The following is a 16,073-nucleotide window of genomic DNA, read 5'->3' as shown; positions in this document are numbered from 1 at the left end:
AGACAGGCCATTTCTTAGCAGTAAATCGGTTTTACTGCGGATTTACGGTGAAGGTTATTTAAGGGTGTTCTCTGTCCCTGAGGTGAAAGGTCAGATGAAATGATCCTTGACCGTATAACACAGCAAAGGAAGCATGAATGGCCATTTCAGTGCTGACAAAAACCCATTACGAAAATAAGTGCCTGATTGAATTTGTCTCCTCATTGAATTTCAGTCTTTCTGAATGGTTGTGAAGGCACTAGAACAGTATATACAAGCATATAGATTTACTTTTTTTGGTATTTAATTGGAGAAAAAAAAAAAAGCCATATATTTGTCATTATAATTTTAAAAACAAAACCAATGAAGGCTTCTCCTTAAAGCTATGAATATTTGCATGAATGGGCCTAGTGTTCTTGTTTCTGTTTATTTTGGGTCATTTCCTGATGTCATAAGCATAATGTGGTCATCCGTAGGTAGTATTTGCATCTCTGAGACTTTGATCTTTGATCTGAAACATGTCTTTCTGAATAATTCATTAAAACGTAACGAAAGCAAACAGAGAGAGAGCCAAACGCTGAAACCTGTTCAGCTTGCAGAATCCTTGTTGCTCTTCAAACTGCATAGTGCCATTGAATGTCCTGCTCCACAGCCAATCAGAAGAGCCGTAGCGTCTGTGAGACCAGGGACTGGCCGTGGTTGCGTGATGTCACAAAGGGAACCGTCTCCACACATTCCGTGTTCATTCCAGCCCCAGGAGAAGATCCGACCCCCTGAAGAGAGACAGTGAAATATATTCCATGACAATGTTGCTACAACGATACATAGATAGATAGACAGACAAGCAGACAGGTGTATAGGTAGACAGACAGACAGACTGACTATCAAGCTTGCAACACCAAAGGTTCGATTCACAGCGAACATACATACTGAAATGTTTAAGTAATTTTGGTATAAGCGTTTATAAAATTAATAATAAAAAGGAAGAAAAGAAAAAACGTCACTGGGTTGTTAAAAATGATTCTGAATGAAAAAAGCCGCATGTTTCTTGTGCACACATAACACTTGTGAATCATTCAGACCCTCCTTGAACACCTCGAACACGTCCAGCTGGTGGGTGTGGTCGAACCCGCATCGCCATGGAAGCACGTGCCACGGCAACATGGTTACATAACAAGTCCCGTCGCCACGGCAACCAGGAGCGAGGATGCTTTCTCAAGGGTAACTCGTTTTGTCGTTCCCCCCCACCTTTTCTCCCACACTACCCCTATACACTAACAAGTCTTTGTAAATTCAAGTGGGCTACAATTATGCAGAATTATAAATAAAAAAATAAAAGTATGACACTTGTGCTTGACAATAACAAATTTGTGAACATAAAAACCAAATCATTGTCTTTGAGTGTGGATGATGTGTAATACACAAAACAAGAGCTCTAGTGTTCAGTCACTGATGCACAGCTAAACTGTTCCCATAGCAACACACGTACAGACCATAGAAACATATAGAACAGCATACTAATCCAGACAAGAGAAATAATGAAAAGACGGTTGAACATGGTCATAATGCACACAGTCCCTAAACCGATGTAATCTCATTTAAAGATGGAAGTGCCACGATGTCCTCTGAGAAGAGTTTTGTGTGTTTAGATAATGCTATATGAGATTCAAGGCATGTTGAGATGTTATTCATTTGCTCTGTTGTGCAATGAGACGTCATGATTTTGTACCCGAGGGTGCATCGCACAAAGGAACAAAAGATAAACCTCAAGTTCCCCAAGAAACGAATACTTTCAGGAAATCAGGTTATTTTTTAAGTCACCTTCTCAGCTGATGAACTGCTACATAGTTTTCTGCTACAAATTATTCAACCCCCATTGCAAATCAGTTTTATTAGCACAATTCAACCCCCTGAATAGAATCTCTCACAACAGCACAAATCTGCAAATCAGGTGTTGTTTCAAGCACACCTAATGCAACTAATCAATGGCTTCATTAGTTGCATCAGGTGTGTTTGAGCTAGAACACATGCAATACCTGAACTGGCTAGGTTTGTTGACTGTCACTTAGAGTGCATGTTAGAAATATGGCACGTTAGTCAAAAGAAGGTCCAAAAAGAAATATGGCATGCAGGTCCAAAAAGTTAAGAGAAGATATCATCGCCCTTCACAAACAAGGGACAGGATATAAAAAGACAGCGAAGGCAACTAAATGTACAAATATATATTTTTTGCACGATGGTAATGAGAATTTGGGGCCGAGAATACTTCAATATAATAATAATAATAATAATAATAATAATAATAATAATGCAAAAAGTCTTAAAGAATGGCTCGGAGTAATTTCAACCTAGGGTCCTTTGCACCATGACCTCGAGCCAAACACCTCCCCCCCCCCCCCCCCAAACTTAGCTACCGCTAACCTGGACGTCGAGTTCACTTCCGTTATTTGGGAAATGCACGTATAAGTCAACAGGTATTTTTGGTATATCCCAAAAAATGTATAATTTTTTCGAGGTGTTGACAACTTAGTGTTAACTAATAATTGTTGCAAACTGATACAACAAACGAAATATTAGTGAATTCCTGGAAGTGGGCGTCGTTACACTACATCCTTATGCATCGCTCTCTATCAGGACTTTCACGTGCTTTTCTCAAATCACTGAAGTGATGTCGACGTCCGGGTTAGCAGTAGCATGAGCCATCAGGCAAGTGTTACTTAAATAAACTCCTGATGTACTTACAAACTTTCCAATGCCTCGTTTTATGAGTACAGAACCTATTTGTACTACTGTAGAAGTTTGGTACCATTCTGGGCATTATTAGTGGGGTAATTTACGAGATACAACCTTGGATCCATTAGTGCCTGCACTAAGCCATCCGGTTGATTTCTCTAAATAAGCTCTAATTTTAATAATGTTCAACCAAGGGAAAAAAGTCTTCTGGGGGGTGTTTGGCTCGTGGTTGAAATTACTCCGAACCATCCCTTTAATGATCTAAGAAGGCATTGTTTTTTTATGCAAAATATTAATTCTCATCTCTCCTTTTGACTTTGAGATAAAATACAACAGAATAATATTACAGTAATGTGAGGCAAAGACAGCAAGAAGGCATACGTTTCAAACACTGCATGAACTGCAATTAGTCAATGGTGTTACTTTTTTAACTTGTTGGGGAATTAACAAATGCAAAGAAATAGAAATAGCTTCTATTACATCTAACTAACCCTAACTTCATATTCTTTTTCAGTAATTGCTCATTTCCCTCTGATGCCCTTGCACAAAGGCACAGAGACTAATTCCCAGCATCCTTCTATGATACGCTAAAGATCGCAGCATGGAGCGGAGGCTTAATTACTCCAGCAACAGATACTCATCTCTACTAATGCTAAAGACGTAGTGCTGAAAATGTCCTATTACTGAAATCCAGACACTGAAGTCTCAAAAGTACAGAAGCCAGAGCTGGTTCCAGAGTTAATTCTGGCCATCAGTCTTAGTGGAATCTCAAAATGCTGGCTTACTCTTCTTTAATCCTGTCTTTTTTCTCCCCCGGCTCAATGTCAGAGCAGTCACATCCCATAATAAGCTACTTTACACCTAAAGATACTGTAGAATGATTGCCATGGCAACTGTATATGTGATGAACCTCGGTGCAAGAGAGAATCTGCTGGGAGTCAGGAAACCTATAAAGAATATATATGTGTTTGTGTGTGTGTGTGTGTGTATATATTACACACACACAGTGTTTGTCATCATCCTATGTTCCTATGTAAGTTTTATGCTAGCTAAATAAATTTAAAATATATATATTTTAAATATATTAAATGTAATACTTTTATTAAAAATAATTTGTATTAGTAGTGGATAATAAATATCATAATTTAAGATTATGACAAACACAAGAGTAAAACATTCACATGCATTACAGTAAAAAGAATTTAAGGGAAATTTGCTTGATTGTCAAAATAATGGCTTCATTTTATACAAAATCAAGCAATAAATAAATATTACATTATTAAGGATGATGGCAAACACTAAAGTAAAACATTCAGATGCATTACAGTTAAGAAATATTGGGGGGAAATATGCTTTTGTCATGATAATAATGGCTTCATTTTATACTAAATAGATAAATTGCTGTCAAATCGATTAATCGTTATTCGTGATTAATAATCTAATGCAAAAGTTTGTAAATATATATGTGTGTATTGGAAAGAACACACACACACACACACACACACACACACACACACAGCGACGCATTTATGTTAAATGCGATTAATCGCGATTAATCGATTTGACACCACTTTTTTTTGTGAATTATGACCTGAACATGTTATTTGAGGGATTCACTCACAGAAAACAGAAACCCCCCTGATTTCGTGCATCTCATGCACATCACAGCTTGACGTTAGTTTCTCTGATGAGCTCAGTGATTGACTCTCAGTACTCAGGTCTAAGAGTGTGTGACGGAGGCATTGGCCAATGACTGTTATGGGCCATCAGATACATGAAGACAACAGGTGTTGCCATGGAGACTACATAATGCATACATTACTAACATAATCCCTGAGTAATCTGTGCAAAGAGTCATGCATGTTTATAATAAAACCTTCAATTTCCTGTGCCATAAAAAACACCCAAGCACACTGTACTCACCCACAACAGCCAAGTTATGTTCAGATCCGCAAGCGATCTGCAAAAAAACAGGGAGAAATTTGTGAGAAACACCTATTACATGCTCTTACATGCTCACAGTCCAAACACAATAACCGCTGACAGACCTCAGTTTGACTCATGTCACACATAGAATCACATGTGACAGAAGTCGGGATGTCTGAATCGAACATTCCCTGCTGGGAAGCGGGTACGAGGGGAGTGATTTAAACATTCAGCTGTGCAGAGATGCACAAACACACAACCGGCCTCGATGCTGGAGTCATATGTCCATTACCATGACAACCAGTGAGGATGTGAGTGGGTGACTGGGCGTCTCTGGTTGGTTTATTAATGTTTGGTGATCAGAGCTCATTACGCAGAGGAAATGGGCTGCTAGTGGATAAAAACACATCGCTAATGCTGTCTGCCAGAGCTGGGAGGATGCCGTCCACACAAACACGCTCGTATTAGTGGAAATTATATCGGTGCATCATGGGAAATGGCAGCAGAGCTGGTGGGCCTCAAAGAACCTTGAAACTTCTCGTTTAATGACCAATCAAATATATATATAAACCTAAACCTAAATCCACCTTTCTGTATTTGTATTGTATTCTGTATTTGAGTCGACTTTGGAAGACATAACACAGCTGTAAGCACGAGAAAAACATTTAGAATAATTTATTAATTTGCTATAATTAATTTGTAATAATATGTAGAATTTGTTAATTTATTTATTAATTGAGAATAATCTATAAATGTTTGTAAATTTAAATTATATATTGTATCATATTAGAATACTTCCGTTTATTTATTTATTAATTTAGAATCATTTACAGCATATTTCTTAAATTGTGCATTATATTAATATGAGTACTGATTTAAATGGATATTCATACAGTTAGAAATGAAAAATAATTATTTTCATTTAAAATCAACTGTAATATTTTTATTTATAAATGCTGAATAATATATAGAATATGTAATGATTTATTTAATATTTTTATGCATTTATATATCCTTTTTTATTATTAAAAGTTAACATTTCAAATAAATGTAATCATTTTCTCTATTCTTTGCTTTTATTGCATCTGTTTTGTTATTATTTTATGATTATTTTAAATCTTTTTTATGTAAAGCACTTGTGTATTATATGAACACATTTTTTATTCAACTTTTTAATATGGTTTAAATGTACATACATATAGTTAGAAACAAAACAATTATTTTAATTTAGAATTAACTATGAAATGTATTTAATTTTGTATTAATTTTAAATATTTAGAATAAGTTACAGAATGTTTCTTAAATTAAACATTTTAATATTGCTTCAAATGGATATATATATACAGTTATAAACAAAATATATGAATGATATACTGAAACCATAAAAAATATGAGATGGTGATGTAATGGTCATTTAAATAGATAATAAATACAATTCATAGCAATTAAATATCAATGTTGATTGTTATGGGTGATGCACAAGGACGTTCTGCTGGCATCCGCTGTGGACTTTGTGTCAACTGGTACAAAGCGAGGTCTTTTGCAGATATAAACAAAAGCAGGAGCCTCCTGTCACACTCCACAACCACGATCTGTCCTGATATAGTCTGTTTCTCTCACCATCACCAACAAAACAACCCCATCCAGCCAGCGTCCCCAGCTGACCCCACGCCACACAAAAACAACACACAGCCAGTCAAAACAGCTTTCAGACAGAGGACAATCCATGGAGGACTGCTGTCAGATCAGTAGCAGGGAGCGCTAGAACATGCAGACACAAAGAGACCAACCAAATCTCATTCCCATGAAATAATACAACTAATAAAAAAATAAAAAAAGAATATTTAATAACAAATGAAGAATATTAAATTAACCATTTAAATATAAATAGTATAAATTATATATAAATAGTATTTGTGCTTAGAATGACATGAAGATAAATAAATGATATAATTTTTAATAATTCATATTAGATATTAATATTTAATATTAGTAATAATTTACATTTCTGACCAAACTACTCCTTTAAATGAACTTTCATTAAGTATACTTGAGATAGAAAGTCTAATAGCAATAAAACCTGCCATTATTATATGGGTCCCATTATATATATGTATATGTATATGGGTCCCATTATATATATGTATATATATATGTATATATATATATATATATATATATATATATATATATATATGTATATACATATATATATATATATAAATATATATATAGCATAAAGCATAAATATTTTTTATTATTTTTTGTGTTATTTTAAAATACACACACATAATTAATATTAGGTAACATATAATTAATAATATATTCAATTTAATTAACTATTAATTATTTAATACCATATATGAATCATTTATATTATATATTATTTAAAATTAACATCATAAAATGCAAAGTGAAATATAAATATAAAGTAAAAAGGCTTCTATAGATTTAATTAATTATTTAATACCACATATATATCTCATTAATATAATTACATATTTATAATTTGTAAGAAGTGAAATATAAACAAAGTAAATACAATTTTTATTATATTATGTTATATTTTAAAACACACACACACACATATATGTTAAATGTATACAAACTTTATATCAGAACACACACACATGTACATATACATATACACACACACACACATATATATACACATATATATATATATATATATATATATATATATATATATATATATATATATATATATATATATATACACACATATATATATATATATATATATATATATACACACATATATATATATATATATATATATATATATATATATATATATATATATATACATACATACACACACTAAATAATATAGATAATTTACTATTAATATTATAAAATGAATTATAAAACATATTTTCTGAATATAAAATATAGAACACTGAGATAGTCAGTGCCGAGAGCTATATTTTTAGATCCCGTTGTACCCATGTGCCTTTGATAATGAAGAACAGGACGAGGTGTCCCACACAGACATGTTCAGGCACTGTGATGAAGCCTCAAGTACAGCAGTGCACTGTGGGAACTCAGACACACACACACACACACACACACGGCAGGACTCCAGCGCTCCGGGAGCAAGTGTGAAACTGACTGTCGACTGCACCTTCACGTGTGAACAAACTCATTTTAAGAAATTACACCACCCATTACTGGGAGTTACTCTGTATCCAGGAAGGAACACAGTCATTTGTAGAACACAGTATAATGTTTCATCTACGGATAGGAAATCTTACAGTCTGGAGCCAGTGAAGATGCTAACTCCCCCCTGATTGGCCATTAGGCCTTTGGGGGCGGGAACAATTGATCTGAAGTCTAAACAACAGTTTAGACACAATGTAGACTGTCACTGGTGCAAAAAAACGTACTAGTACAATTTATGGTTTTAAAGGCTTAGTGAAGTTGTGTCCCAAATGACGCACTATACACTATGTACTCAATTGTGTAGTGTATGAATTTTATACGTTTATTTGTTATTCATCATCAGAGTCATCAGAGAAAAAAAAACCTATCTTGGATGGACTAAAGGTGAGTAAATTAACAGCAAATTTGCATTTTGGGGTGAACTATCCCTTTAAGTGCATCATCTGGGTTTTTAAAGAGTACTTTCCCCACACTACTCACACTATTTATACTACAAAACGTCATAGAATAGAGCATAAGTACATGAATTGGGACGCACCTTGAGACTTTTAAGATTCAAGAAGAACACAAAAGCAGCATAAATGTATCATAAAAGTTGCCCATATGACTCATACAATATATTCCACTAAAATATGAGGCATTATTGATTAAATATTTTAATATTAGCCCTAGCTCTCTTAAGAGTGTTCGTACCAATTTGTCATTAAATTGCTCTTTTGAGTCAGAAATGTTCAAGATATGATCCGGTTCACAAAATTGGTCTAATGGATTTGTTCGCATATCTAACTGTGAACAAATCAATGTTCAGCTCATAATATTTTAATTTCCAGACATTGTCTTATTTTAGTATTATTTATATATTTTATAGTTTAATTTTTAGTAATTTTGTTACGTGCTTTCAGCATTTTTAGTAGTTTTAAATAGTTAAATAGTAAAATATTTAAATAGTAAAATAAATAAATATATAGTTTATTTATTTTTTATTTCAGTTTTAGTTTTCAGTTTCCAGGGCATCATTTTAAAATTGTCGTCTCTAAGTTTTTCTTTTAATATTTATATTTTATTTCAGCTTTGACAAAAACGTTTTAGTCAACGATAACGACGCTTGTCGCACAAAGCCATCGTATGACTCTTTAAAATCTCCTTTTGTGTTCCACAGGAGAATGAAAGTAGAGTTAATGATAACAGAACTATATTCCTTTAAGCCTGGGTCGCTAGTGCGGGATATTGTAGAAGCGTAAGCAACTTTTGAGGATTAAAAATGACATCCATGGTCCATCGTCCTGGCAGAAAGTGGTGAGAGCACAAAACAAAGTCACGCAAGGAGATCTGACATAGAGAAATATGTTTCACAGTCTGGACAACACGTCCCTCTGTGCACCAACTTGAACTTGAAGAACCAATGCAAAAAGACGTAAATGCCAAATCTTTGATTTCAAGGTTCGGTGACTCATCTGAGATTGAGCATAACACACTGTCATTGAGTCTTTCTCTTCAATACGGACACGCACAGATGCTGCATTCTCTACGGTATAAGACAAGTGATGACCTTCAGATCTCATCAACGCGTGTCTCTGGGCAGATGTGAGAAAGAATTGTGGGAATGTACAGTGTGTTTTCGCCCCCTACTGGAAGACTGCTTTATGCTGCATTATCCTGCCTATGAGTGAAGAACATTTTGTATTTCCTCTACATAAGAAAAATCATGCTTTGGTAAATCATAATTATGACATGATTCATAATGATAATTATTAGATAAAAAGTCTAAATTATTATATACTAAGTCAAAATTATGTCAAAAAGCAAAAATTATGACATCAAAATTCGTTTCAACTTTTGAACTCATAATTAAGACTCAGCATGTCATAATTTAGATTTATCTCATAATTTTATTATGACTTAGTGTCATAATTTAGACTTTAACTCATAGTTTCACATTTTTATCTCATAATTACAATTTCGTATGCCATCATTTTGACTTCTCATAATTTCATGTATATAATCATTTTGATTAATCTCATAATTTAAATTTTTAATCTCATAATATGATTTAGTATTTCATAATATCAAATTTTTATCTAATAATTACGATTAAGACTGCCATCATTTTGACTTCTCATAATTGCAACTTTTTATCAGACAATTACGATTAAGACTGCCATCATTTTGACTTTTTATCTCATCATTTCATGTACATAATCATTTTGATTTATCTCATCATTTAAATTTTTTATCTCATAATATGATTTAGTATATCATAATATCAACTTTTTATCTAATAATTATGATTTAGTTTGCCATCATTTTGACTTCTCATAATTGCAACCTTTTATCTCATAATTACGATTAAGACTGCCATCATTTTGACTTTTTATCTCATAATTTAAATGTTTTAATTTCATAATTTTGACTCTCATAATTAATCTCATAATGTGACTTAGTATATCAAAATTTTGATTGATCTCATAATTTACATTTTTAATTTGGACTTTATCTCATAATATGAGTTAGTACATCACAATTTTGATCTCACAATTTCAACTTCTTGTCTCATAATTTTGACTTTTCCCCTCATAATTTCACCTTTTTATTATGATTATGATTTTGACTTTTTTGACATTTATCTAATAATTCTGACTTTTTAATGACATAATTATGATTTACTCATCTCAAAATTATGATTTACCAAAGCATGATTTTTGTATGTGGCAGAAATGGCCTTCCATATTTATTTGATAATTCTAATTATTATTTATTGAACATTGGTATATTTTATCAAACTGCATTTATTACCACTTCACAATAAGCCATGAAAAGCAGTGCAGTGATTTTGCCACAGTTAAATTCGGTTGTAGTCAATTCACTTCGAATTATTATTATTACTAAACAATATATGTCTACTTTACAGTGTATGGATGCTTTTACCCCAGTATATGGCTGATAACATACCTGTGTTGCTCCAAATAAAGCTTTAATCTCGACGGGGCGGCTTATAGTTTGGCCAGAGCTGTTTGAATCGTCAGGCTCTTTTTCCGTACCCTGATTGGTCCATCCCAGCTGTCCGTAATCGGATCTGCCCCATGTGAAGACCCGGCCACTCTCTGTAAATACATCATATATTGAAAACAGTATCTCAAGAAAATCAAGAAATGTGTGAGACTTGTGTAGTGTGACTCACCTGTTTTTGTGACGAGGTGCGTCCAGCCGCTGTGAACGTGGGTCACTCTCTCGCCCCGCAGCAGAGAGCGATCCAACGCCACAGGAAGTGTCAGGAAGAGACTCTCGCTGACCAGCTGACCATGTTTATTGCTGCCCCAGAGGAACACGTCACCTTTCACTGTAGAGATATGGGATTCAAATTCTTCGGTGAGACTCTACGATCTTTCATCTCTATCCTGACTAATCAGTTTGATTTCTTTGAAAAATACTCTCACCGGTCAAACAAATGCAGTGGGCGGAGCCTGCAACTACCTTCTGTGGGGTCACATGATCTAACCCTGAGGATCAGAAAGTGCTAGAGATACATGACTAAATTAAATATATCATTTCACAGACATTCATGAGGTAAAGTAATAAAAAGGAGTAAGATCTCGTGTATCTGGTGTTGTGAGGTTGATTTAGCTTTAAGAGCAAGTGTGTGTGTGTATGTTACCCGGGACAAGGCAGGGCTCTTTAGAGGACAGATGCGCAGGAACAGGTTGGGGACTCAACATTCTCTTAGCGTGACTCGACAGGCCAGTTCCCCACTGATAAACACAACCTGAAGCTTTAGACACACACACACACACATACAAAAACACACAATTAAAAGTTGATTATAGAATTAAAATATATTTAATATCTAATTATATTATTAAATAAATAATTAAACACTTATTTATTTATTTTATATATTTAAAATGATAATATTAAAATATATGTAATATGTAATTAGAATTTTAAAAGTAAAATGTTTAAAAAAATGTTTCAATGTTTATATTCAAAACAAATATATACATATACCAAGCTAAACAAAACATTAATTATTATTATTTTTAATTAATTATAATTATATAATTAATTTAATTATATATAATTCTTTATTATATTTGATATAAAAACTTATATTTATTTTCAATATTTAAAACAAATATAAATCAAATAATTAAACATATTTTATATTTTACATACATGTACATTATTCAATTATAATATAACAATAATTTTTTTTTCAATATTTAAAACAAATAATATTACAATATAACTAATATATAATTGGAATTTTAAATATAAATTTAAGTATTTAGCTTTTTTCAGTATTTAAAACAAATATACATATATATCAACTAAGCAAAATAAGTAAAAAGTATTATATTTAAGTTATTTATAATAATTAAATAATAAGTATACAATTAAATATAAAATTATTATAAAAATCTATATTTATTTTTAGTATTTGAATCTTTTTTACATGTATACATTTCAAAACAAATAATTACATATTATAACATTTAAAATGATAATAATTAGAAAAATATCATGTTAATTATAACATTTTACTTGAAACAAATGTATAGATTTGATATTTATTTTATATAGCCACAAGTAATACCTGTACTTGCTAATGCATGTCTGAGGCCAGCAGCCACACTAGTTACCGGCTCATTTAGTGTCTGCAAACACAACATAGCATGACTTTATTTCAATCCTCACACATAAAAACAACAATTATGCAAGAGTCTCACTATGGTCTCAGTTCCCACCTTCACATGTAAAGGTTCTGCTGAGTGTGATATCCCTGGTGAGACACCAAGCTGTCCAAAAGCATTGGAGCCGCACACCAAGACCTGACCGTCACCTGACAGACACAGATCAGATGTCAGTTATTCAGCACTCAATTAAACGAGAGGAAGTCTCAATAGGCAGGTCTAAGAGCACTTGATCTAATAATACAAAAAAAACTCAATATTACTGATGTCTGCAATATCCACATGCTCTTTTATCATTCAGAATATGAATACGAGTATGGATTTTTATGACCCAACCACTCACCTGTCAGGATAATAGAGAAGTCCCAACCACAGGACACCTGTTGAACTCTTCCACACCCAGACAAAGGGCAGGGTTGAAAGGTTATGACCTCTGAAGTGTGACTGAGCCCTAACTGACCTTTGTGGTTGTGTCCACACATCAGCAGGTCACCTGACTCTGGGTGGAGAAATGTTGTTGTCATACTTCAACGTGTCCACTAGAGCGCGCTATTGATATTGATCCATAAATAAAAGGTCAGCAAATACAGAAACAGTTTGAGGATTATTTTACTAATTCGAACGACGTGTCCTTTCAGAGTGTTGGCATTAATATCTATTATTTTTAATAGTGTTATAGGCCAGCTAACCAGTGATGACAGCCGAATGCCCGCCTCCTCCGGTTATGCAGCGGACCTGCTCTGCCTGCAGTCCGCCGTGTGCACGCCGCGGCTCGGCTTGATCTTCCGTGTGTCCCTGTCCCAGCTGCCCGGAGCTGTTCGCTCCCTGCGGTACAAAATCACGCTTTATTGCTCATTTTTGTGGGCTATAATTATTTGAGACTGCTTATTTGAATTTATACTGTTACAAGTTTGCGTATTATCGTGGATATAAGGATTGTAGACTGGTACCAATACTGTTTGCAAGCTTTGTGTAATGAAAAGTAGTCTAAATAAAACTTACCCACGTGTAAAGTACACATTTTGACAGCTGAGTTCCCTCCATCAGATTTAGGCGCAAATTGATGACATCGCCATAAAATCATGAAACGTCACTGCTTTCCAGAAATATTAGTGGGTAGAATGCTAATAAAATGCATTAACACGATGCATTCCCAAAGTGGGCGGGGCTTAGCGGATCGGGAGTTGCTCATTTAAATATTTATTTTTGTGACATTTTATTAAATACAAGTCACGCATTTTATTAAAATATTCTATTTAGTATAAAAAAATTATTTAATATCGAATTATAATTTCAAATATATGTTTTAATATTTTTTATCTATATTTGTTAAAACATAATACTATTATATATATAGCTATTAAGACAATTAACTATATATTATGATATTTAAATTAGAATATTAATAACAATTACAATAATAAATCAATTTTATTGTATAACAATTATTAAATAATTGTATAGTTGGACACTTTCTGATAATTTACCTTCTGCATCTTTTTTTTTTTATGATCCAAATGTCTTATGATACTATTCTAAATAAGTTAAGAGCTCTATTCTACTATACATAATAAAAAAAGAAAGAAACATTAATCACAGATTGGATGACTCTTCCTCAAACACACATTTTTCCAGGCGCTACTGTCAAACTTGTTTTATTGGTAAACTGGGACACTTCAAACACATTTAAGTGTTATTCAAATGTAGGCCCAATTAATTAAATACACAATAACAATATAAACAACAACAACAAAAATAATAAAAATCATTCTTTTAAAGGAGGGGTGATTCACCCTCTTTCCACCCCTCCCTCCCTCCCTCACCTGTCCACAATATTTTGTATTGGGTTTCATTTATTTCATATAAATTTAAATTTAAAAAAGAGGAATCTTCTTCTAATGACTATCTTCTATATCTTCTAATGACTCATTATATAGATCAGTGGGAGGCATTCACTTGCACTGGCTGTATTGACAAGAAAAGAAATGAAATTTAGCCTGTGTGCAATAAATTAGCCTATAAGAAGAAATGTTTATGAAGATTCCTCTTTTTAAAATAATAATAATAATAATAAAGAAATACTGCACATAATCCAATCCTCTGTCTTTTTGGGATAATTTTCATCACCATATGTGGCTTTGCAAATATTGCCATCCGAGCTTGTATAAAAAATTAAATACTAATGTTTTATATTTGATATAAAAAACTAAATTCATGTTCAATATTTAAAACAAATAAACACATATACATAATAAGTAAAAATTAGGGCTGTCAAACGATTAATCGCGATTAATCGCATCCAAAATAAAAGTTTGTGTTTACATTATATATGTGTGTGTATGGAGTATAATTATTTTCTATATATAAATACACACACATGCATATATATATATATTTAAGAAAAATGCGTTATTTATATATAAAATATTTATATATAATATAAATATATATACACAGTATATACATGCAAATATTTCTTAAATATATACATGCATGTGTGTGTATTTATATATAGAAAATAATTTTACACCGTACACACACATATATTATGTAAACACAAACTTTTATTTTGGATGCGATTAATCGCGATTAATCGTTTGACAGCCCTAGTAAAAATATTATATTAAAGTATTATAATATTATATGCTTTTTATATTTGATTAAAAAAAAATTACAAATACATATTACATATAGCCTACATATTAAGACAAGTAATTCAATAATATAATTATGAAATTCTATTTCTAAAACAAACATTTTATATTTTATATTTATTTTATATATTGTATAAATACAAATTAAATACAAGTCACAACCAAGTAGCAAAAAGGATGATATTATTCAAAGGCAAGGAAATTAAGTACAATAATATAACAGAAAATCATAGATAGACCATAAGAGAGTGCTAAAATGACTCACTCAGTCATACCATATAAAAACGGGATAATAACAAAGACTTTATATACCGAAAGGGACTTTGATAATAACAGTAAACTGGGGAAGAGAAAAAAAATCAACATTAATACCTCTGAAGAAATAAACTTTAATAAAAAAAAAACATAAAAAACAAAATAAATAAAAAACATATGAAGCCTACAAAAATAATTAAAAAAAGTTAATAATAAAAGCATATTACAACACCCAACTTTGTGCAGATATTCCAAGTATACTCATCATCTACATATTTCAAATCTTTGTGGTTAAAATCCAGTAGGGCATCTACAGTAAAACCCGCGTGTAGACGTAGAGGTCACGTGGTATCCGTTACTTTAATGCTCAAACGATAATGCGTGTTTAAAAAAAGAAACAGTTTACAGATACTACTGGATCCGCTTTCCATGTGTTTATCGGGTACCTATCACTGCACTCATAGAATTACAGTAATAAAAGGTTTTACTTATGTCTCCAATTAGACAACTAATGTCCTGAGATTTGAATAGCGATCGCTAGAGATTTCGGCTTTTGAGCCGACAAGCGCCCCCGAGGAGGAACACGGTTGTTCGCACGTTAGAACATTAGCTAGAAAGAAGAAAGAAAAGAAGAAACGGTATTTATTTATTTTTA

The 16,073-nt window shown here is 32.4% G+C and overlaps 1 protein-coding gene across 2 annotated transcripts in view; it reads right to left on the bottom strand.

Annotated features, from left to right (window-relative positions):
* Nucleotides 1–13,658, bottom strand: part of sergef (secretion regulating guanine nucleotide exchange factor) — a 30,477-nt gene extending 16,819 nt beyond the window's left edge. For both annotated transcript variants that reach the window (XM_079859525.1, XM_079859524.1), the window contains exons 1-11: nt 13,512–13,658; nt 13,199–13,334; nt 12,853–13,008; nt 12,564–12,658; nt 12,413–12,473; nt 11,474–11,587; nt 11,256–11,318; nt 11,000–11,158; nt 10,771–10,922; nt 4,636–4,672; nt 564–752 (exon numbers count right to left, since the gene is read on the bottom strand). In XM_079859525.1, coding sequence (XP_079715651.1) covers nt 568–752; nt 4,636–4,672; nt 10,771–10,922; nt 11,000–11,158; nt 11,256–11,318; nt 11,474–11,587; nt 12,413–12,473; nt 12,564–12,658; nt 12,853–13,008; nt 13,199–13,334; nt 13,512–13,553 — 1,200 coding nt within the window. In that variant the 5' untranslated portion in view covers nt 13,554–13,658 and the 3' untranslated portion in view covers nt 564–567. The remainder of the gene's footprint in view (nt 1–563; nt 753–4,635; nt 4,673–10,770; nt 10,923–10,999; nt 11,159–11,255; nt 11,319–11,473; nt 11,588–12,412; nt 12,474–12,563; nt 12,659–12,852; nt 13,009–13,198; nt 13,335–13,511) is intronic.
* Nucleotides 13,659–16,073: the final 2,415 nt, after the last annotated feature.

Source organism: Squalius cephalus (genome assembly GCF_949319135.1).
Source record: "Squalius cephalus genome assembly, chromosome: 23".
Taxonomy (NCBI): Eukaryota; Metazoa; Chordata; class Actinopteri; order Cypriniformes; family Leuciscidae; genus Squalius; species Squalius cephalus.
This window is presented reverse-complemented; position numbering and strand designations above follow the sequence as displayed.